Source organism: Felis catus, chromosome C2 (genome assembly GCF_018350175.1).
Source record: "Felis catus isolate Fca126 chromosome C2, F.catus_Fca126_mat1.0, whole genome shotgun sequence".
Lineage (NCBI taxonomy): Eukaryota > Metazoa > Chordata > Mammalia > Carnivora > Felidae > Felis > Felis catus.
The window spans coordinates 67,633,456-67,655,962 of record NC_058376.1 but is presented as its reverse complement, the minus strand read 5'-3'; the positions used below and the strand labels follow the sequence as shown (position 1 = coordinate 67,655,962).

The 22,507-nt window shown below is 38.0% G+C and overlaps 2 protein-coding genes and 1 long non-coding RNA gene across 5 annotated transcripts in view; 2 read left to right on the top strand and 1 right to left on the bottom strand.

Annotated features, from left to right (window-relative positions):
* The window catches only part of ILDR1 (immunoglobulin like domain containing receptor 1), a 294,614-nt gene that overhangs the window by 169,854 nt on the left and 102,253 nt on the right, over positions 1 to 22,507 (top strand). The window lies entirely within an intron of this gene.
* The window catches only part of LOC123379969, a 44,775-nt gene that overhangs the window by 3,191 nt on the left and 19,077 nt on the right, over positions 1 to 22,507 (top strand). The window lies entirely within an intron of this gene.
* The window catches only part of CD86 (CD86 molecule), a gene marked incomplete at its 5' end in the record, with an annotated part of 43,249 nt that continues 30,843 nt past the window's right edge, over positions 10,102 to 22,507 (bottom strand). The window contains 2 exon segments of the mRNA NM_001009229.1: positions 10,102 to 11,811; positions 13,748 to 13,793. Coding sequence (NP_001009229.1) covers positions 11,718 to 11,811; positions 13,748 to 13,793 — 140 coding nt within the window. The 3' untranslated portion in view covers positions 10,102 to 11,717.

The following is a 22,507-nucleotide window of genomic DNA, read 5'->3' as shown; positions in this document are numbered from 1 at the left end:
TGTTGCAAATGACAAGATTTCATTCTTTTTTATGGCTGAATAATATTTCATTATATATAACATAATATGTTATATATATACATTATATATATGTTATATATGTGTGTGTGTGTGTGTGTGTATAAATATAACGTTATATATATCCATTCATCTTTTGATGGATACCTGGGCTGCTTCTATAATTTGGCTATTGTAAATTGTAAATAATGCTGCAATAAATACAGGTGTGAATACATCTTTTCAAATTAGAGTTTTCATTTTCTTTGGGTAAATACCCAGTATTGGAATTACTGGATCATATGTTAGTTCTATTTTTACTTTTTTGTGGAATTTGCATAGCATTTTCCATAGTGGCTGTACCAGTTTGCATTCCCACTAACAGTGTGTGAGGGTTCCTCTTTCTCTGCATCCTCAATTGGCCTCACTTTATCCTCACCAACACTTGTTTTTTGTGTTTTTTATTTTAACCATTGACAGGTGTGAGGTGGTATCTCATTGTGGTTTTGATTTGCATTTCCCTGATGATTAGCCATGTTGAGCATCTTTTCATGTGTCCATTGGCCATATGTAGGTCTTTGGAGAAATGTCTGTTCATATCTTCTGCTCATTTTTTAACTGGATTGTTTTTTGGGTGTTGAGTTATATATTTAAATAAACTGTATAAGGAGGTCTTGTGTACCCTTTACCCACTTTCCCCCAGTGGTAACATCTTGTATAGCTGCAGTACAACAGTTAAAACTAGAAAATTGACATTGGTATGATCCACAGAGGTTATTTATTATTATTTTTTTAAATTTTTTTTTCCAACGTTTATTTATTTTTGGGACAGAGAGAGACAGAGCATGAACGGGGGAGGGGCAGAGAGAGAGGGAGACACAGAATCGGAAACAGGCTCCAGGCTCTGAGCCATCAGCCCAGAGCCTGACGCGGGGCTCGAACTCCCAGACCACGAGATCGTGACCTGGCTGAAGTCGGACGCTTAACCGACTGCGCCACCCAGGCGCCCCTCCACAGAGGTTATTTAGATTCACCAGTATTGTTTCACGTGCATTCATCTGTGTGCATGTGTATAGTTCTATGCAACTTTATCATGTGTGTAAATTTATGTAAAAACTGTCATTCATGTAATAAGGAAATATTCCATTGCCACAAGGCTCCTTTGTGCTCTCCCTTTGCAGCTGTGTACCTCCTCCTTTCTCCACCACCCATAACCATGGCAACCACCAATCTGCTTTTTTGTCTTTATGATTTTGTTATTTAAAGAATGACATATAAATGGAATCATATGCTATGTAATATCTTGGGACTGGCATTTTGTAGTTTGATTTACATTTTTCTGATGATAAGTGATGATGAGCATCTTTTCATGTGTCTGTTGGCCATCTGTATGCCTTCTTTGGAAAAATGTCTGTTCATATCATCTGCCCATTTTTAAATTGGATTGTTTGTTTTTTTGGTGTTGAGTTTAATACGTTTCATATTTTGGATACTAACCCTTTATCGAATATGTCATTTGCAAATATCTTCTCCCATTCATTAGGTTCTTTAGTCTTGTTGATTGTTTCCTTCACTGTGCAGAGCTTTTTGTTTTGATCCTGTCCCAATAGTTTATTTTTGCTTTTGTTTCCCTTCCTTCAGGAGACATATCTAGAAAAATGTTGCTACAGTTGATGTCAGAAAAATTACTGCTTATGCTCGCTTCTAGAATTTTTATGGTTTCGGGTTTCATATTTAGGGTTTCATACTTAATCCATTTTTAGTTTATTTTTGTGTGGTGTAAGAAAGTGGTCCTGTTTCAGTCTTTTGCATGTACTTTTTCAGTTTTTCACCACCATTCTTGAAGAGACTTTGTCTCATTATATATTCTTGCCTCCTTTGTTGAAGATTAATTGACCATATAATTGTGGGTTTATTCAAAGACTATGATTTATACTATTGTTTGTAGTCTACTAGCCTTGCCTGAATTATGTCACCTTTCCAACATCATTTAGGATTTATTTTATCCCATTCTGATTGAGTGCAGAGAACTCTTGTGGTCTGTCTCTCCTAAAGCAACTCCCCTAAGTTTCCCTTTTCCTGTCATTTGGATTTGCTTCTGTAGTGGAGTCTACTTAGACCTGCCCCTGATCTGATGAGCCCAGGCACCAGGATCCAGCCTGGAAATGTAAGGAGGCTCTTCTAGCTTAGCAACTCAGAAATGTTAAACTTGCAGGGGCTAGTTGTGCCAGTTTTCTAATTGGTTTTCTTGCCTCTAATCCAAAACCATTCAAATACAAAACCATTCTCTGCATAATTGCCCTCTAAGACAGAGGTCTTCCAAAATCTGGACTGGGAGACACTGGCCCTTGAGAGAACCCCTTTTTCTCTCAGCCTGACTGCATAGAATTTTATGTTATATTTAGTAAGGGCGGAGCTCTCTGCCATCTTGATGGAAAGGAGATATTATTAAGTCTGGAAATAATCTTGACAAAGATAAATATCTTAAAAAGATGACTTTGGCTTCAGCAGTAAGGATGGAAAAGTCCCATGCATATAAAGTGATTGCATGGATCATCTCGGTCCCTGGGTTGAGATGCTGAGAGAGGAACTTCTTCAAGTGAAGCTGATGTAGGAGGAGTTGCAGGAGCATTTCTGGCTTTCAGCAAGGTGTGGAGGGACTTCTGGGCTAAGTGTTACGTGAAAGAATCCACACCCACTACTATTACTCCATCATGGCTTCCTGTTCCCATCCTCTCACTACTAATGCTCACTCACCACCCCCCAACCCCACCCTACTGAAACAAGCTATATAATTGCTTATTTGCTGGATCCCTCCCCTCCTCCCCTTCTCCCTCTCTTTTCAACTGTATAATCCTCATATCTTTTGGATTGTGCTTGATTTCATGAAGTAGGTAGGTGTTATTAACCCTATTTTACACATAAGGAAACCTAGGATCAGAGAGCTCAAGTAACTTGCCCCAAGGTCGCATGCCAACTGTAGCAGTGCCAGGTCTATCTGACCCAAAGTCAACGCTCTTGCTACATTATAATCTGTTGATGCCCATTTCCCAGCCCTTCCAGCTAACAGGAAGCACAGAGGGCACCATGAGGTGGAAAGCAATGACCTGAAGGTCAGGAACCTGAGTTCTAGTGCTGACTTTCTTTGATGTTGGGTGAATCCCCTCCTCTCTGCCCTTGTTTGCCACCTCAAAGGGAAGGGCTCTACTGGATGGTTTCCACATTTCTCCCATTTCTAATCAGCTGTTAGGAAAATTTAGTGATTTTTTACTCTGTGTTCTCCATATTTTGGAAACCTAGGAGTTCAGAGTGTGTAATCTCGGAAACAATGCTATACAATCTGATCACGGGAAAGGAAGCCACTTTGCCACATGCAGTGAGTAGCAGGAAACTGATACTACTGCCAGAGTGGAGAGCTACTTTCTGCAATAAGTTCATGTATATTTTTAAAGGGCTTCTTTTCACAATAAGAGATTTAAAAAGTAATGAGCACTCTAATATTTGTTATGTTACACTTGTTTGTAAAAAAAAAACCACTACCTTGCTCTTGTGTGTATGTAAATAGGAAACAATGTAAATGGTGCCAGGATGAGAAAGGCTGGGGTGCTTAGTTTCCTCTGAAAACAGTATTAGTAGACAGCCTAGTCCCAAGACACAGCATCTGTGGTTCCCCCAGCATTGGGATTCCGATTTAGACTTTACAGGTGTAGGGCCCTATGAATACCAAAATGTATTCCCCTTTCCTCATTCACTAAAGAAAATTTATTGATCACTGTAATAGAATGTGTAGCTTAATAGGAAATAATTTGAGAAGTGGGAAATCTTACGTGTTTTTTCCTAAGAATGAAAACTACTGGTTCTTTCCTCTTCTCTGTTTCATTCATTATCTGTGACTTTTATCCTTAATGCTTGTTAAGTTACTCTTTGCAGATAAATATTTTCTTAGGAAATGTATAAGGAACAGACAAAAATAACTGCTCACAAAATTAGAAATGTTTTATTACATGTTGGCAAACTTGAAGGGTAGCACGGTTCAGAGATGTTGCTGTAAACAGACAATTTTCCTTTTCTATTCTACTTTAACCTTCCCACCACCTTACCCATCTCTGAGTGAGTTCATTTTCCGTTTCCACATCTCTCCAGACCCTGCTTCTTAATTCCTGTGGTATCTATCTCCACCTCCCATGAGGGCCAAGGAATGTTTGAGTTCTTTTAAGCTCTAAAAGTATATGATTCCATGAAATGAGAGGTTTTACTTAAGTTAATGAGGATGTTTACTAAAATTGAGGGGTAGGTACGGGACACACTTTTACCTCCTGTGTAGGGCCATGTGACTCTGTAATCCTGCTTCCTGTTGGCTGGGAAGATCTGGTCTGGTGTGACTGCTTTGAAATAATGGGTTCAGAAGGCTGAGATGGTTCAAGGGATGATTATCCTGGGTGGCCAGAGGCAGCTTTTTTAGGGAGTGAATCCAAGTCATACTTAGAGCGGGAAATTAAGATTTTAACCTGGGAGGAGAAGTTGATTGTCAGGTCTCAGTGGTATGGCAAGGTCAGAGGCAATTGGGTGATCAAAAGCCAAAGCTAGGATGGTTGGTAGAAGTTGGCATGTAGAACATGAAACTACCCAGACTAGGATGTTTAGGACTATAGCTGTGTATAACAAAATAACACTTGCTATTTGGTGGCTTGGATTTCCCCTAGGAAACCTGGAAGTCCTCTATATATTGGCCAATGGCCAGAATCATGGTGCTTGGAAGGAAGGAAAGTTTTAAGATAGGAATGAATTACTGCTGGGAGGGGCATTCTGTGATCGAAGGATATGGTGTTACTGTGCAGCCTGGGTAGTTGTTAGCTGTGTGTGGTCCAACAGACATAGTGGTATTTGAGCCAGGTTTTAATGATGAACAAGAGTCCATTAGGGGCTCCTGGGTGGCTCAGTTAAGTGTCTGACTCTTGATTTTGGCTAAGGTCATGAATTTACAGTTAGTGGGGTTCGAGCCCTGCATCGGAGCCTCTGACAGTGCAGAGCCTTCTTGGGATTCTCTCTTTCGCTTCCTCTCGGCCCCTCCCCCTCTCATTCTCTCTCTGTTTCTCTCAAAATAAACAAATAAACTTTAAAAAGTTAAAAAAAAAAAGGGTCCAGTAAACAAAGACAGAGATGGGAAGAAATATTCCAGAGATACAGAATAGTGTAAATGGAAACAATCTGGATAATACAGGCTATATTTCAGAAATTATTAGTAGCTAAATCTGGCAGTACCATTGTTTCCAATAAAAGAAGAGGGGAAAATAAGGTTGGTATAGTTGGGTTAGTTTCAAGTCACATTGTTGATGACTTTGGATGTTAGACTGGAGGCACTCAATGGTAGAGTCCTAGAATAGTGGAGTTCCAGGTACAATGATAGATTAAATACATACATCTAATTTTATTACCTTCTAAAATTCCACTAAAACTAAAGAAAAAATTTTTTTTAACTTAAGTGGACAAATTTAAAAGTATAAGAATAGGAAAGGAGACAAGTTTGGAATCTGAAAAGTAGATGGTTGAGTGCTAACTAACTTAATAAGGCAGGACAGCCAAGTCTAACCTGTCAGTGCAGAAACCTAAGAAACAATCCAGTTTATACTCCAGAACCATCAAAAGCCTTAGGAACTGGTAGGACCAAGAACCAATTGAGGCGAAGTTTGAGGGAAAAGATAAGGGCCAAAATAAGGAAGACTGGGTAGAAGTTGTGTGATAGTTAGAGCTGCACTTTCCTTTCCCACTCCACACCACTGGGCAACTCCCCTCTCCCATCTTGGCAGAAGTCAGGAGTCTTGTTCTATGGAGAGGGTAAAGCAGAAAGTGTTTGAATTGGGAAATATCTCACACACTTGAGGATGGAGTTACCATACTGAAAACATAGATTACGTAAATTTATTCATACTTAATAAAGCCTGCAGAGACCCCACCACTATCACATGTGCACATATTTCTTTTCTCTTTTCTCTCACGTGACTCCCAAAGTGCTGACAGCCAGACTTCCACCTTCCAAGCAAGATACAGGAAAACTACCAACTGAAGAGGAAAGATTTAAATATGGTTCCCCCATAAATGCCCATCCAGATCCCTTGACTCTAATGGTAAAGTTAACAAGCCCACCCATAGACTTAGATCCTCCAAACAAATTTTTCATTCCTTACTCTTAATCATGAACAGACATCACCATCAGACATCTGAGCAATCCTCCAACATGGATGATATAGACCAAAACCAACAAATAAAAAGAAACAACTTGGAGGACACAGAGATAAGAGAGGAAAAATAAGACTTGAACAATAACCTATTACTGAGATTTTCAGAGAGTCAAGAGATGATAATGCAACCATTAAGAACAGATTCCTTGCAAAAAGAAACATTCAGAGAATAGAAAAGAACTTTTGGAAATTGAAACATGATAGCAGAATACAGCAAAAAGGTTGAAAGTTATACTTGAGGAAATCTTTAAGAAATCAAACAAAAGACAAAAAGATGGAAAAGGAGAAAAAGAGAGAAAGATAAAATGGGAGGATCAGTCTAGGAGATCCAACATTAGAATCCATATCCTAGAATGAGAGATTAGTGAAATAGAAGGGAAAAAAATAATCAATGAAATAATTCAGGAAAATGTCTCTAGAGTGAAGGACATGCATTTCCAGATAGAAAAGGACACCTCAGTGTCAATCACAGTAGATGAATGGGAATTTTATTACAAAATTTAAGAACACTGGATACAAAGAGAAGATCTTAAAAGCTTCCACATAAAAGGATAAGGAGTCAGAATTTCTATAGCCTTCTCAAGAACAACACTGAAAACTAGAGACAATGAAAATAACTTCTAATCTAAAATTCCATATCAAGCCAAGTGATTAATTAAGTGGGAGAGGAGAGAAGGATAGGTTAAAGACATTTTAGATACACAAAATATCATTAATTTGCTATATATCCTTTCTCAGAAAGCTACTGGTGGATATGTACCACCAAAGAGAGGGAGTAAATCCAGAAAGATAAAAAATGGGGGCACCTGGGTGGCTCAGTTGGTTAAGCACCTGACTCTTGATTTCAGCTCAGGTCATGATTTCACACCCGCATCAGGCTCTGCACTGACAGCGTGGAGCCTGCTTGGGATCCTCTCTCTCCCTCTCTCTCTGCCCTTCCCCCATTCTTTCTCTCTCACTCTCTCTCTGAAAATAAATATTAAAGAAGAGAAACAAAAAATGAAATGCAATAAATGGGAGATACATTTCAGGGTGACTGTTGTTCATCAGACCTAGGGTATAACTTGTTCAAACTGGAACAGGCTCAAAATTTGTGTCTAAAGATAGTGCAGGACTCCATATCTGTTAAGTATTTTTTTCTTCTGGAGTTAACAGGCAGATGTGGTAAAAGCCAATGGGATCTCACTTTTATTATAAGATCCACAGTAATGCTGGCATATGGGTGAGAGTGAAAGCCAATATAGTAATATGTTTTTAATATGAAGGATTATACTGAAGACAGGTGTCTCTCTTAATCTTCTTAGCAAGGGTCTTACGTTTAGGCTGTTTGCTTAGGTGTAGAATAAAACCAAATCTGGGGTGCCTGGGTGGCTCGGTCGGTTGGTTGTCCGTCTTCAGCTCAGGTCATGATCTCACGGTCCGCGAGTTCAAGCCCTGCGTCAGGCGCTGTGCTGACAGCTCGGAGCCTGGAGCCTGCTTCAGATTCTATGTTTCCCTCTCTCTCTGCCCCTCCCCCTCTCACACTCTGTCTCTCTCACTCTCAAAAATGAATAAACACTAACAAAATTTTTTTTTTAATTTTTTTTCAACGTTTATTTATTTTTGGGACAGAGAGAGACAGAGCATGAACGGGGGAGGGGCAGAGAGAGAGGGAGACACAGAATCGGAAACAGGCTCCAGGCTCTGAGCCATCAGCCCAGAGCCTGACGCGGGCTCGAACTCACGGACCGCGGGCTCGAACTCACGGACCGCGAGATCGTGACCTGGCTGAAGTCGGACGCTTAACCGACTGCGCCACCCAGGCGCCCCTAACAAATTTTTTTAAATAAAAAAATTAAAAAAAGAATAAAACCAAATCTGCCTGAATAAGGGGAAAAATATGTACACACACGTGTGTATGTATGCATGTTTATATATATATATACTATATATACATATGTATATGTACACACACACACACACACATGTGCACACACACTTATAAATAGGCATAGTGTGTCTATGGAAAGATACATAAGAACCTGGAGATCATAGTTGTCTCTGTGTGGCTAGGGAAAAGAAATGTGAGGAGACCTTTTCTTCACTATTTATCTCCTTGTTTCTTTTAATGTTTTGGACAGAATGCAGGGTAAGAGAGACAACAGACTGGGATCAGTAGAGATTGTCATGTTCTTGAATTGAGGAAATAAGGGCCTGAGTGAGAAAAGAAGGGGTGGGTGCTGAAGTCATAAGAATACTTGCCTGGTCTTGTGATAACCAAATGTGGCAGGAAGGTGGGGTGGCAGTAGGTACTGAGGGAGAGGCTGGAGGGCAGTGGTCAGAGATGACTCTTTGCTTTCTAGCCCAGGTTAACAAATCTGAGAACACCGTGAGAACACTGAGGAGGGTGGATTACAAAAGAATAAGTGGCAGGGGTAGAGGTGGAGGAGTTGGAGGCAGAAGTTGTAGTTCGATTTCCTTCTGACCCAAAACTCATTTTTGCTGGTCATATCATGTGTCTTATCATCCACAGCTTCTGGTCTTGTGAGATGAAGGAGGGGCTTCTGGAAATCTCAGTGATGCATCCTTAGGAGGCACCACCTCAGAGGGTTGAGGGAGTGTAGTGCAAAATGTGCTGTAGGCACTCAACCAACCAAAATGGTATTTCTTCTATGGCTGAGAAGCAAAGGGGCAGAGGGGCTGATGCTTTGCAAAACTTCCCCCAGCTCTGTCACTTACTAATTTAGTGACCTTGGGTTAATCACTTTGACCACTCTATGTGTAAGTTTCTTCATCAACAGAATGGTCATTATATCCTGATACCTCACAGGGTCATTGTGAGGAATAAATGAGATAATGAGTTTAAAAGTTTAGAAGAGTGCCTGGTACAAGGTAAATACCAGTAATGTTAACTAGTAGTGTTATACTTAATGACATCTTTTAACTGTTTTTGGCTTTTCTTCCCCCAGACTTGGAACACAGAAAATATGGAGAATTTAATACAGAGGAAGGATGTTTTCACCAGAGGCACATTAATGTTTCATTCAATCTTTGAACAAATAGTTTTGAGGTACTCTTAGGTGCCTAGGATTCATTGGTAAAGAAATTAGACACATTGCTGCCCTCACAGAACCTAGAGGTTTTTTCCCCCAGAATTTCCTTGGGTCATCTCACATGTAGCAATATATACTAAGTGCATGCTATATGCTAAGTGAATATACATATATGTGTGTGTGTATGCATTTATTCATTTTTAGTTGAGATATAATAGACATATAACATTGTACCAATTTTAGATGTACAACATAATGGTTTGATATATGTATAGATTGTGGAATGATTGCCACAATAGGTTTTGTTAACATCCATCACTACATATAGTTACAAACTTTTTTTCTTGCAGTGAGAACTTTTAAGATTTACTTTCTTAGCAACTTTACAAATATACAATACAGTTATATGCATTTATTTTATAATCAGGGTATTTTAAGGAATATTTTACATTAAGATTTTGTTTAATGTATATATGAGCACATAATTTAAAATTACAGAATATAAAAGTTACAAACTGAAAACCAAGTATCCCTTCCCTAACTCCAAACTTCCCAGTTGTCCTCAGAAAGAACCTCCCTTACTTGATTTTTTATGTCTCATGACTGAGATAAACATATAGAATCATATAAGCCCCTTTTTCTTATACAATGGTTAGGGAAAGGGGAAGAGGAGGGTGTGGGATGAGTCAGAGGCCATTAGCTGACTGGAGAATGAGGCTTCCATAGAGACATTAAGAGGGAGAAAGTACATTAGGAAGACAGAGGAAGTAATATCAGACTACAAGGGTTGAGTAGTACCATTGAAGTAGAAGCAGAAAATGGAGACTTTTAAATCAATTTAAGAAAAATTTATTAAGAACTCACTATACGAAACATGTTAGAAACCAACAAGATGCTTATGGCCTAATGAAGCAAATGCAGGGAAGAACACACAAATGGTAATATTACAAGGACAAGCATGGCTAGTACAGCTGTCTACAACCTTCTAGATTCCTTTATGTAGAATAAGAAGAAATATTTCTGTGGGTTGGGCCTCCCAAAGTTCTCTCTTGGTTTGGACTGAGGCTGCCTTGTCCCTTAGTGATGCTGCTTTAGAGCCAGGGTCATCTGACTCATCTCTACTGGGCTAGTATAGTCCTCTCGTTGTACCCAGTTTCCCCATCATTTATAATGACATATAGACAGTCCTCAGATATAAATTTGCCACCTCTGCTCTTGGCCAGCTGATCTCTCCCTAGGGCACCTGCCAGCTAAGTTGGCCTTTAGATGATTTACATCTTGGTCCTCCTGATTCCACTCTAGCTCTTTGTGTCTCAGAAGTAAGTTGAAAGAGTCCTAAGCTTCCTTCCATTTATCCCATTATCAAGATGATAGCTCTTCCTTCCCTGCTCTGCCTGCAGCCAGATGAAACATCACAATAACTTGATTATTATCCAAACTTTTCACCAACCACCATGGAAGCTGCTGTCTGTCTTAAGTCCTTTTGGACAGACTGTCTACCTGTTGCTAATCCCAAGGTTTGTCAGAGGACTGGACAGACAGGACATTCATGTGCATCTCTGTTGTCAAGATCTTTCATTTTTTTTCTCTTTTGAGTGTTGTGATCTCTCAGTTGGCTCTTGCATAGTTGCTCTGGACCATCATCTCAGTCATTTCTTTCAAGAAGAGAAGTGGGTTCACAATGTGCAGTGCTTGACCCAGTGTTCTCTGCTAAGGCTTATCTATAGCTTGTTCCGCAGGCGGATCCTTCTCAGGTTAGCAAGGGCCCAGATAGAAGTGGATCCAGGATCCAGAGCTGATTCCATCTTCATTGTTCTTAATTTTCCAAATTTTGAGTTGGTCTGCTCATCATTGTCAGCACGCCAAGCCACCATTTTCCTACTGATCTTCACAGAGGGACAAGAGCTCCTCAGCAGTGATTTTCTCAGGGCATAGTAATTACATTATTATAGTACACATCTCTTTATGTTTCAAGATATTAATAGCAATACTATAAAAGCCATAAAATATATAACTCCCACAAGACTGAAGAGGTAGTTATTCAGTCACAAATATACAAGATAGAATGAGGCACTACCTTAGAATTATCATAGATAAAAGCCATTATTCCAGTAATTGGGAGTTCTACGTAAAACGCAATTTATAAAATTAAGAAAAGAAGGCTGAATGTGAAACAGGAGGTGTTAGTCTTAAACATTATTCCTGAGCCAGGAGCCAGTCAGGTGAGCTTGGCGCACAAATTTGCTCTGAAATGAAAAGAAGCAGTTAAGGTCTGCTCCTGAGGTAGGGAGCAGAGCTGGCATTACAGGGTGGCTTTCTCAGATGGAGTCCTGGAACCTCCACTATTATTAATGGTAATAATAATATTAATAGACAAAAAAAGGTAAGCCCAAAACTTGAAGGGAAAGGCATATAAACAATGGACAGTTATATGGACTTTATTCTTTAATTAAAAATGTGTAGTACTTTTGTCGCCTGAGGCTGTCTTCAAAATGTTAACACACTGGGCTTCATCAGATCTCTCAGGTACGTGGTATGGTACTCTGGAAAAACAGAAAGAAAAAAAACTGGGTGAGATTTCACAATACAGCCACTTTATTTTTCTAGATTTCAGTGACAGGGTGAAACATAGGGGGCCACTGCAATAGCAATAAGGAGAAACAAACTATTGAAGAGAGAGAAGGGGATGTGCTGTTCATGCTTCCTTCAATTAACTATCCTTTATTTTAACCTGGGCCTGCCCCTGCCATGTGTTGATTCCTTGCTGCCTTCTCTCTGTAGGCTCTTCTGGCTATTTCTGAACTGGGTCTGTGAGGACAGGCAACATCTTAGCACCTGGGCTCATCATCCAGGATTCCTAGATTCACAGCAGCTTATGCATTAGGTCAATGCTGAGCACTCTGGGGGCTGTGCATCCTGGGGTTATGACTGTATCTTTGTGACCAGGTGTTTGACTTAGGATTGCTTTGACCCTATGACTGTGTGGCCAGAGCCTTGATATTCTTGAGAGCCCTGTTTCTCAGGGAGGATGGAGTACAAATAATCTGATTTCATCATGTTGTGAAAGAACTGATCACCAGGAATCCTTATGTACTCTTCATGCATACATTCATTCTGTCAACAAATATTTGCTACAATAGCCAAGATATGGAAACCTAAGTGTCCACTGATAGATGAATGGATAAAGAAATTGTGGTAATGTACATACAATGGGATATGATTCAGCCATAAAAAGGAATGAGTATTTTGCCATTTGTGACAACATGGATGGACTGTTTTTGTTTTTAGTTTGAATAAACTGAATTTAAAAACAACTGAAAACTTGAACTCTTAATAAAAAAGCACTTCATCATATTTTGTCTACTTTAGCCCCTAGTATGTGGACAAAAGATAATATAAAGAAAAGGATATACACATTTCCCCTGTGTCATATATAGGATTGCTTATTTAGATTTGATTACGTAAAAAATCTAGAAAGAAAGCAAATAAATGAAAAAATAAAAATCAAACAACTTATAATACTGCTCAGCTGATAGCAAATGTAAGAGAAACTAAGCCCTGATGAATAGCATTTACTTTTCCATGAAACTCTTTTTCAACATGTTATATATTTACCAAATCACTACCATGTAAATGTTATGAATACATCCCATTATCTGTAAATCGGTAGATGCCATGAAAACTATAACTATAGAAAATTGTTAGTATTATAAAAAGGCTACTTTCTATGGATTAAAAAATATCTGCTACTATAGTTTCATAATAGAAAAAAATTATTGAGCACCTACTATATGCCAGGCACTGAGCTGGGTGCTAGCAGGACAATGATAAGCTTAACTGTTATGGTCTGTACCCTCCATAAGTGTGTACTTCACAGAGGTTAATAATGTAACTGCACAAAAATGTAAGTATTGCCTGGTGTTATGAAGGTAAAGCATAGGGATCCATATGATTCTATAACAGGTTAGCATAATCTAGCTTAAGAATGGGTTTTTTAGAAGTGCAGCTCGAACCAAGATGTGAAGAATGAGTAAAGAAGTGGCAGAAGAACATTCCAAGTAGACGGCACAGCAGATGCAAAGACACTGAAGTTACAGGGAACATGTTATCTCTCCTCACTTATTTATTCATTCCATACATGTAGGATTCCCACTAGTCCAGGCATCGTGATAGGTACCGAGGTTACCATGTGAATCGTATACAGCACACACACACCACACAGACCACCTTTGGTGTTAATTTTTTACTTTACCATGACTGAGCTTGCCATGTCCCTTGAGCATTGTGTACTGGACATCCTGCCATCCATTTATAGCTAGAACATTTCCTTCCAGATCCTGACTAGTCTCATTTTCCTTTCTTTCTTCATTCGTTCATGTTTGCTAAGGGCTCAGCATGCCTCAGATTCAACTGATGGTCAAGTTATAAACTCTCTGGAGATAGTACCTCTTTCAGCAATGTTGTAAGGTCAAGACTCACCTTTCGTTGGTCTGTTTGCTCTCTTTTCTCTCCCTTTTGATGGTTTCTGAAAGAGACCAAAACAACTTTAGAAAATGTATTGCCTTATAGACACTAAACGAGGGAAAGTTTGAAGAGAATCCAGTCCTAGGACTCAAAGAGAAATCATGTGCCTATACACGTGGAAAAGATGGTTACTTGATGCAATTTCAGGGGGACTGAGAAGGCGTTTTTTTGCATCCAAAAAGCAAATGCTTTCCTTTATTCACTGTGTCTTAAGTTCTAATATTGGAAATAGACTTTTCACATATAGCTCTACCCTTTACTAAAATAAAAATACTACTGGGAGGGGTAACACATTTAGTTTTAGCAATCATTTAGTGATTGGAAAAGTTTTCAATCCTTTTCTGAAAGTAAAGGTTTAGAAGAAGGAATAAAAGGAAATCCTGAATATGTTGATGCCTAAATGGTTGAGTCAGCTGGCACTACCCAATATTATACAATGTGGCATGGATGGGCCTAAATGGGAAATCTCTAGCTGGCTAGATCTCCCAAAGCCTGAGTTGCTACTAATATGGGCTTACCACTGATGCAACTTGGAGTATGAATTCCTTTAGGCTGACTGTTGTGATAGTGCTTTTGTCTCACTCAGAATCTTGCAACAGGGATTGTTAACCTGGATGTCCATAGAGAACTTTAGGGAGTAAAACAATACCCTTGATGGGTTTTAACACTTCCTAGCATTGGCAGTTCTGGTGTGTGTGTGTGTGTGTGTGTGTGTGTGTGTGTGTGTATGTGTGTGTTTAAAGATAATCAGCTTTATTGAGGATAATTAATATACAACAAAATCCAGTGATTGTATAGATTTTTATGAGTTTAGCAAATGTATGCAGTCAAGTAACTACCACCATAACCAAGATATAGAACATTTATATAAGCCCCAGTAGTTCCCTCCTGCCCCTTTTCAGTCAATATTTTCCCCTATCCCATCCTCTGATAACCACTGATCTGGCTAATGTCACAATAGTTTTGCTTTTTTAAAATTTCATAATTCCAAAGGATCATAAGTGTGTGGTCGTGTGGTCTTTTTGTGCCTGGTCTCTTTCTCCTAGCATACTTCTTTTGAATTTATACATGTTGTTGCATGTTACTAGTAGTCTGTTCCTTTTTATAGCTCAGTAGTATTTCACTGTATGAATATACCACCATTTGTTTATCCATTTACCAACTGATGGAAATTTAAGATACCAGACTTTCAGTATTTCAGCTGCTATGGACATTTGTGTATGTATCTTTGTGTAGACATATGTTTTTATTTCTCACGGGTAAATATCTAAGATTTCTGGGTTGTGTAGCAGTGCATGAGAGTTTAAATTGCTTCACATCCTCTCCAGCCCTTGATATTTACCAGTACCTTTAATTTCAGCCATGTTAGTGAGTGTGTAGTGGTATCTCATTATAGCTTTAATTTGTATTTCCTTAATGACTAATGATGTTGTGACTGTCTGACTGTGCTCATTGTCCATTTGTATATTTTCTTCTATGAAGTATGTGTTCAAGTCTTTTGCTCCTAGCCTTTTGTTAAATGGATTGTCTTCTTTACTAGGTAGTAATTTATAATTATATAGTCTGGATATATAGTATATAAGTTTTTTTCAGATATGTATTTGGAAACATTTTCTCCCAGTCTGTGGCTTGACTTTTAATTTTTTTAACAAAGTCAAAGGGCAAAAGTTTTTTAATTTTGATGAAGTCCAGTTTATCAATTTCTACTTTTTTTGTTTTTTCTTTATATTTATTTATTTATTTTTGAGAGACAGAGACAGAGCACAAGTGGGGGAGGGGAAGAGAGAGAGAGGGAGACACAGAATCTGAAGCAGGCTCCAGGCTCTGAGCTGTCAGGACAGAGCCCGACGTGGGACTCGAACTCACAAATCATGAGATCATGACCTGAGCCGAAGTCAGATGCTTAACTGACAGATCCACCCAGGCGCCCCCAATTTTTACATTGTGCTTACTGTATCCTATCTAAGATTTGCCTAACCTAAGATCAAAAAGATTTTCTCTGATTTTTAAAAATCTCTTAATTTTAGCTCTTATTTTTAGGTCTATGATCCATTGCAAGTTATGTTGTGTGTGTCAAGGTTCATATTTTTCCATGTGGGTATCTAATTGTCCCAAAACCATTGTTGAAAAGACTATCCTTTTCTGCATGGAATTACCTTAGCTCCTTTGTCCAAATCAGTTGACCATATGAGTTTACCTTTTGATTATCCCTCTTGTTTCATTGGTTGGTATGTCTGTGCTTTCACTAATACCACGCTGTCTTGATTACTATAGCTATATAGTAAATCTTGAAATAAGGTAGTATAAATCGTCCATTTTTATCTTGTTTTTTAGAATTGTTTGGCAATTGTATGTCTTTCACACTTCCACATAACTTTAAAATTAGCTTTTTAATTTCCACTAAACAGCCTGCCAGTATTTTGATTGGTATCTCATTGAATCCACAGATCACTTTGGGCCAAACTGATATCCTAATATCTACTCTTCTGATCCATGAACATGGCATATTTCTCCAATTATTTAGGCCTACTTTAATTTAGTCAGTAGTAATATTTTTCAGTTTTTGGTGTACAGGTCTTGTACTTATTTTTAAAAATTTACTCCTAACCTTTTAATATTATTTGATGCTACAGTAGCATTTGTATTTAAATGGTATTTAAAATTTTTTTCAGTGTCCAACTTGTTTGTTGTTAGTATGTAGAAATACAACTGATTTTGATTTTGTGTATTGACTTCGTATCTTGAGACTTAGCTACACACAATTAGTTCTAATAGCTTTTTATGGATGCCTTGGGCTTTTCTATAAGCATGATCATGCTATTTTTGAAAAAAAGACAGTTTTTCTTCTTCCTTTCCAACATGTGTGCCTTTTCTTTCTTTTTCTAGATTTTGCACTGGCTAGGGCCTCCAAGAAAATTTTGAATAAATATAATACATTTAAATGTGGTATCTTTTCCTCATTCCTGATCTTATGGAGAAAACAGTCAGTCTTTTATCATTAAATATGATGTTAACTGAAGGTTTTGGTATATGTCCTTTGTCAGGCTGAGGAAGTTCCTCTATAATCCTACTTTTATGAGAGTTTTTCTTTCTTTTTGAAAATTATGAATGAGTATTAATTTTGCCAAATGCTTTATCTGTATCCACTGACATGATTACATGGCTTTTCTTTTTGGTTTGCCAATATGGTGAATTTTATTGCTTGATTTTTTTATATTGAGCCTATCTTATATTCCTGGAATAAACCCCACTTGATCATGATGTATCATACTTTTAATATATTGCTAGACTTTAGTTGGTAATTTTGTAAAGCATTTGGCCATTTATGTTCCCAAGGCATATGTGTAGTTTTCTTTCCTTATCAGAGCAGTCTGGAAACTGACTTTAAGTAGTAGTTTGGGGGCAATCATACAGCTCATCTCATCTTTTCCCTTCTTTCAGGGATTACAATTTTCTACAGCTTGTTGTCCAAAGTCTGAAAACAGTTGTTTCATATTTTGTCTGATTTCCAGTTGTTTACAGTATGAGGGAAATTCCTGTAGCAGTTCATCCTACATGGGAGGAAGAAGTTTATATCTTCTATATAATTTTAAAAATTTAATAAATTTAAAAATTTTTTAATTTTTACAACTCAGTCAATTTCCTTACTTCTTTTTTTTTAATCTTTTTTTTTTAACGTTTATTTATTTTTGAGACAGAGAGAGACAGAGCATGAACGGGGGAGGGTCAGAGATAGGGAGACACAGAATCTGAAACAGGCTCCAGGCTCTGAGCTGTCGGCACAGAGCCCGACGCCGGGCTCGAACTCACGGACCGTGAGATCATGACCTGAGCCGAAGTCGGCCGCTTAACCGACTGAGCCACCCAGGCGCCCCTCCTTACTTCTTCTTATAATCATGCACTGAGATGCCCTTTGAAGCCACAGTTAAGTATGATATTTGTACTCTATGGCAGTTCTTCAGATATTTGAAGGGAACACCTTTCCCATTCCCAAAGCTTCCTTTCTGGCTAAGCATCCTCAGTTACTTGAACTATTTCTTATTTGACTGAACTTCTAGACACTTTATATATCTGGCTAGGTTTTGTTTTTGTCAAGGTTCCTTTTTTAAAAATAATGCTTATAGCTGAATACAGTTTTTCAGATGTCTGTGGACCAACATAGAATATTTATATTGTCCTTTCATACCCATGACAAAACCATCACCATTAAAAAAAAAAAAACTTCTATTTTAAAATGAAAGCGGACAACAAAAAAGCAGATTCTAATCTTGTGTATTTGATTACAAATTTAGCATTCTGAAGGCCAGATGTGATGATATCACCAACTTTCAGTTTTTAAGTCCTGTGAAGGTTTCTGTCTAAATAGTGGTTAAAATTATTTATTTCAGAAAAGACACTTGCCCTTTAAGAAATCATTCCTGAAAGAGCTGAGACTCTTCCAGGTTTGGTGGAGGGAGGCAAACTGTAAAAACTGTTGGTTGCTAGGGCTCTATTATATACAGATTTCAGTCACATAAGACCCAAATGAGGAAGTAAAACTTCAGGAGGAGCTATTTTTAGTCTCTCTCCCCAATGGGTAAGCTGATAGGGTAACTTCTGATTGGGAAAAGACAGTAATTCAAGGTTACAATTTCTCATGCCTAATCTGCTTTGTTTGACAAATCAAAAAAGAGAAGAGAGATTAGAAACCAGCTAGAAGAACTGTGGCATTTCCCTTTTATTCATTTAACAGCCTGAACAGAGTAAATCTGGACGGTTGGGGCATAGAAAAAGTATAATTACCGAACAAACACTGGAAAAGACTTCTGATGCCAAATTATTTAGCTAGAGGGCTGTCTCCTCTGAGAAACAGATTAATATTGGATTAGGAGGAAGCTCCATTTTTGGAGAAATTCCTACTGGTTATCAGTAAGTTTGTGTCTCTGTGGATGGATCATGACTGCTTCCATGTCTATTTGTCAGCAGAATTTAGTTCCTTGTGGTTTTATGACTGAGATCTCCATTTCCTTGCTGGCTTTCAGCTGAGGGCCAGTTGCAGATTCTAGAGGCCACCCACATTCCTTGCGTCACGGCCCCTTCTCCATCTTCAAAGCTAGCAACGATGGGTTAAGTCTGTCTCAACCTTTGGATTTCTCCTTCTTACATCTCATCCCTCTAACCCAGCCTGGGAAAGATGCTCTGACTCATGTGATTAAATTGGGCCCACCTGGGTAATTCAGGATTATCTCACCATCTTAAAGTCATTACCTTAGTTACATATGCAAAGTCCCTTTTGCCATGTGAGATAACATAATAGGTTCTGTGAATAGTATGTGGACATCTTTTTGGGGACATTGTTTAGTCTATCATATAGGCAGTGCCAGAGGTATCCACAAGGCAAAGTGCAGACATTGCTGAACTACAGAACCCAAATTTACAAACACATCTACATAGCATGGTTACTTGGAACATGTCCTCCTCCAGTGATATCAAGACTCTTCTCTTTGACCAAACTCACTAGCACAGGTGATTGTCTGATCAAACTTTCCCTAGAAATATTCTTTATCACATTCTTGGGAGGAAGAGGTCATATATGTGCTATGTTCTCTTGTTATTTTCTGCCTTTTATCATTCATAGCTCAGTTTGACTATTTCATATGCATACACACAGCTTCTTTTTTTCTTTTCATATTTTTATTTAAATTCTAGTTAGTTAACATACAGTGTAAAACTGGTCTTAGGAGTAGAATTCATTGATTCATCACTTACATACAAACCCAGTGCTCATCATAACAAGTACCCTCCTTATACCCATCACCCATTTAGCTCATCCCCCACTCATCTCCCTCCATTAGCCTCATTGTCAACAATAGCCAAGCTATGGAGAGAGCCCAAATGTCCATTGACTAATGAATGGATAAAGAAGATGTGATATGTATATACAATGAATGGATAAAGAAGATGTGGTGAAATATTACTCAGCCATCAAAAAGAAGGAAATCTTGTCATTTGAAATACAAAGCTTCTTGAACCCCCTTTCAACTTCTTTCATGTATACACACACATCCTCTTTAACTCTATAGTCTATTCTCCTGAATTTTTCTGATTTCCTCTTGGGGGAAGAAACATTCTCACTCTCCTTTCTCCATTTCTTCTTTGTTTCATTTGTGAGCTAATCATTCCAAAGTAAAAGAAAATTTAGGAAACAGCTTATTTTCAAGTTGAAGCCTGCTTCTGCACATTTAGCTAATTCTAAATGGCAATGAGATTGAAAGAAAAAGCTCAAAATTGTCACCTTGAGAAGTCAAAGCTTTGATAACCACGATATATCTCTACATCTGATCCTGTGTTCTGAATTTTACACTTTCATATCATAGAAATCTATTATTATATCAGCACACTACATACTTTGGTGGTTTGAATGACTCTACCATAGGCTTAGTATTCATTTATTGAAATTGGATAATCAGTCCCCAATTTCCTGTGTTGTTTTGTTTTTGTTTTTTTGTTTTTTTTTTTTTTTTTTTAAATTTTTTTTTTTCAACGTTTATTTATTTTTGGGACAGAGAGAGACAGAGCATGAACGGGGGAGGGGCAGAGAGAGAGGGAGACACAGAATCGGAAACAGGCTCCAGGCTCTGAGCCATTAGCCCAGAGCCCGACGCGGGGCTCGAACTCACGGACCGCGAGATCGTGACCTGGCTGAAGTCGGACGCCCAACCGACTGCGCCACCCAGGCGCCCCTGTGTTGTTTTGTTTTAATATAGCAGGATGATGGGTTGTCAGGGTGGCTCAGTCAGTTGAGTGTCAGACTCTTGGTTACCACTCAGGTCATGATGTCACAGTTTGTGGGATTGAGCCCTGCATCAGGCTCCCTGCTGACAGTGCAGAGCCTGCTTGGGATTCTCTCTCCCTCTCTCTCTCTGCCATTCCCCAGCTCATGCTCTCCCTCTTGTTCTCTCTCAAAATAAATAAATAAACTTAAAAAAATACACATAATAGGATGCAATGAATGACTGCTAATGTTATCCATCTATTTTCTAGTGGATCTTATAATCAGTACACTGACTGAGCCAGCCAGGTGACCCAAAATTTTATTTATTTATTTATTAAAGTTTATTTATTTATTTATTTATTTAAGTAATCTCTATACCCAATGTGGGCCTCAAACTCACAATCTTAAGAGTCCCATGCTCTTCTGAATGTCAGAATGGCTAAAATTAACAACACAAGAAAGAACAGGTGTTGGCAAGGGTGCAGAGAATAGGGAATCCTCTTGCACTGCTGGTGGGAATGCAAACTGGTACAGCCACTCTGGAGAACAGTATGGAGTTTCATCAAGAAACTAAAAATAAAACTAAACTATGATCCAACAATTGCACTATTAGGTATTTACCCAAAGGATACAAAAATACAGATTTGAAGGGGTACATGCACTCCAATGTTTACAATAGCATTATCTACAATAGCCAAACTATGGAGAGAGCCCAAATGTCCATTGACTAATGAATGGATAAAGAAGATGTGATATGTATATACAATGAAATATTACTCAGCCATTAAAGAATGAAATCTTGCCATTTGCAATGATGTAGATGGACATAGAATATATTATGCTAAGCAAAATAAGTCACTCAGAGGAAGACAAATACCAAATATCATGTAATTTCACTCATTTGTAGAATTTAAGAAACAAAACAGATGAACATATGGGAAGGAAGGGAGTAAAGAGAGAGAGGAAAACAAACCACAAGATGCTCTTAATGATAGAAAACAAACTGTGAATTGACAGGGGGAGGTGGGTGGGAGATGGGCTAGATGGGTGATGGGTACCAAGGAGGGCACTTATGATGAGCACTGGGTGTTGTATTTAAGTGATGACTAACTGAACTCTACTCCTGAAACCAATATTGCACTGTATGTTAACTAACTAAAATTTAAATTAAAAATTATAAATAAAATCATTTGTGAACATTAAAAAAAAATCAGTATACTGAAATCTTAAATAAGATGCTGATCTGAAGCATTTACTCATCTGATGCTTTTTACCAAAGTGAGTAAGAAGGTTACCTAATTATTAGCAACAACCAAACTTCTACTACAGGCATTACTGATATAAAGTCCAACCTTACTCTACAACTTTGCCCAAACCAGCCCAAACCACAAAGAAGCATAAGATTATTATAAAGCCAGGTGCAACTTTGTCCCCCATTAAGCACAGGGCCACTTTTATAAAAGTCAATGAGGAGGCTGCTCAATGCAGTGCTATTTATAATAGCAAAACTATGGGAACATCCTAGGTGTCTACCAATATGGAGTTAGTTAAATAAATTAAGGTATATCCACAAAATGGAATATCTCACAGCCATTTAAAATGATGCTGTAGAATGATACTTACTGACATTAAAAATTTTCTTGCTACATTTAGTACAAATAAGTTAGAAAACAGTACATGTGGTATTATCCAAACTGTGAAAAACAGTCCTATAATATTATTCCAATTATAGAAAATAACATAGATTCCAGAAAAATCTGGAATATGTACACCAAAATGTTGTCTACATAACTATTTCTTTCTTGTGGAACTATAGATGATTTTTACTTTCAGTATAATTGGTAATGGGTATGTAATACTTGGTAATAAAAGTTATTATTTTTATAATATTATTTTATATTATATTTTATTTATTATTATTTTTATAATAATATTATTTTAACAAGTCAAGGGGGAACAAT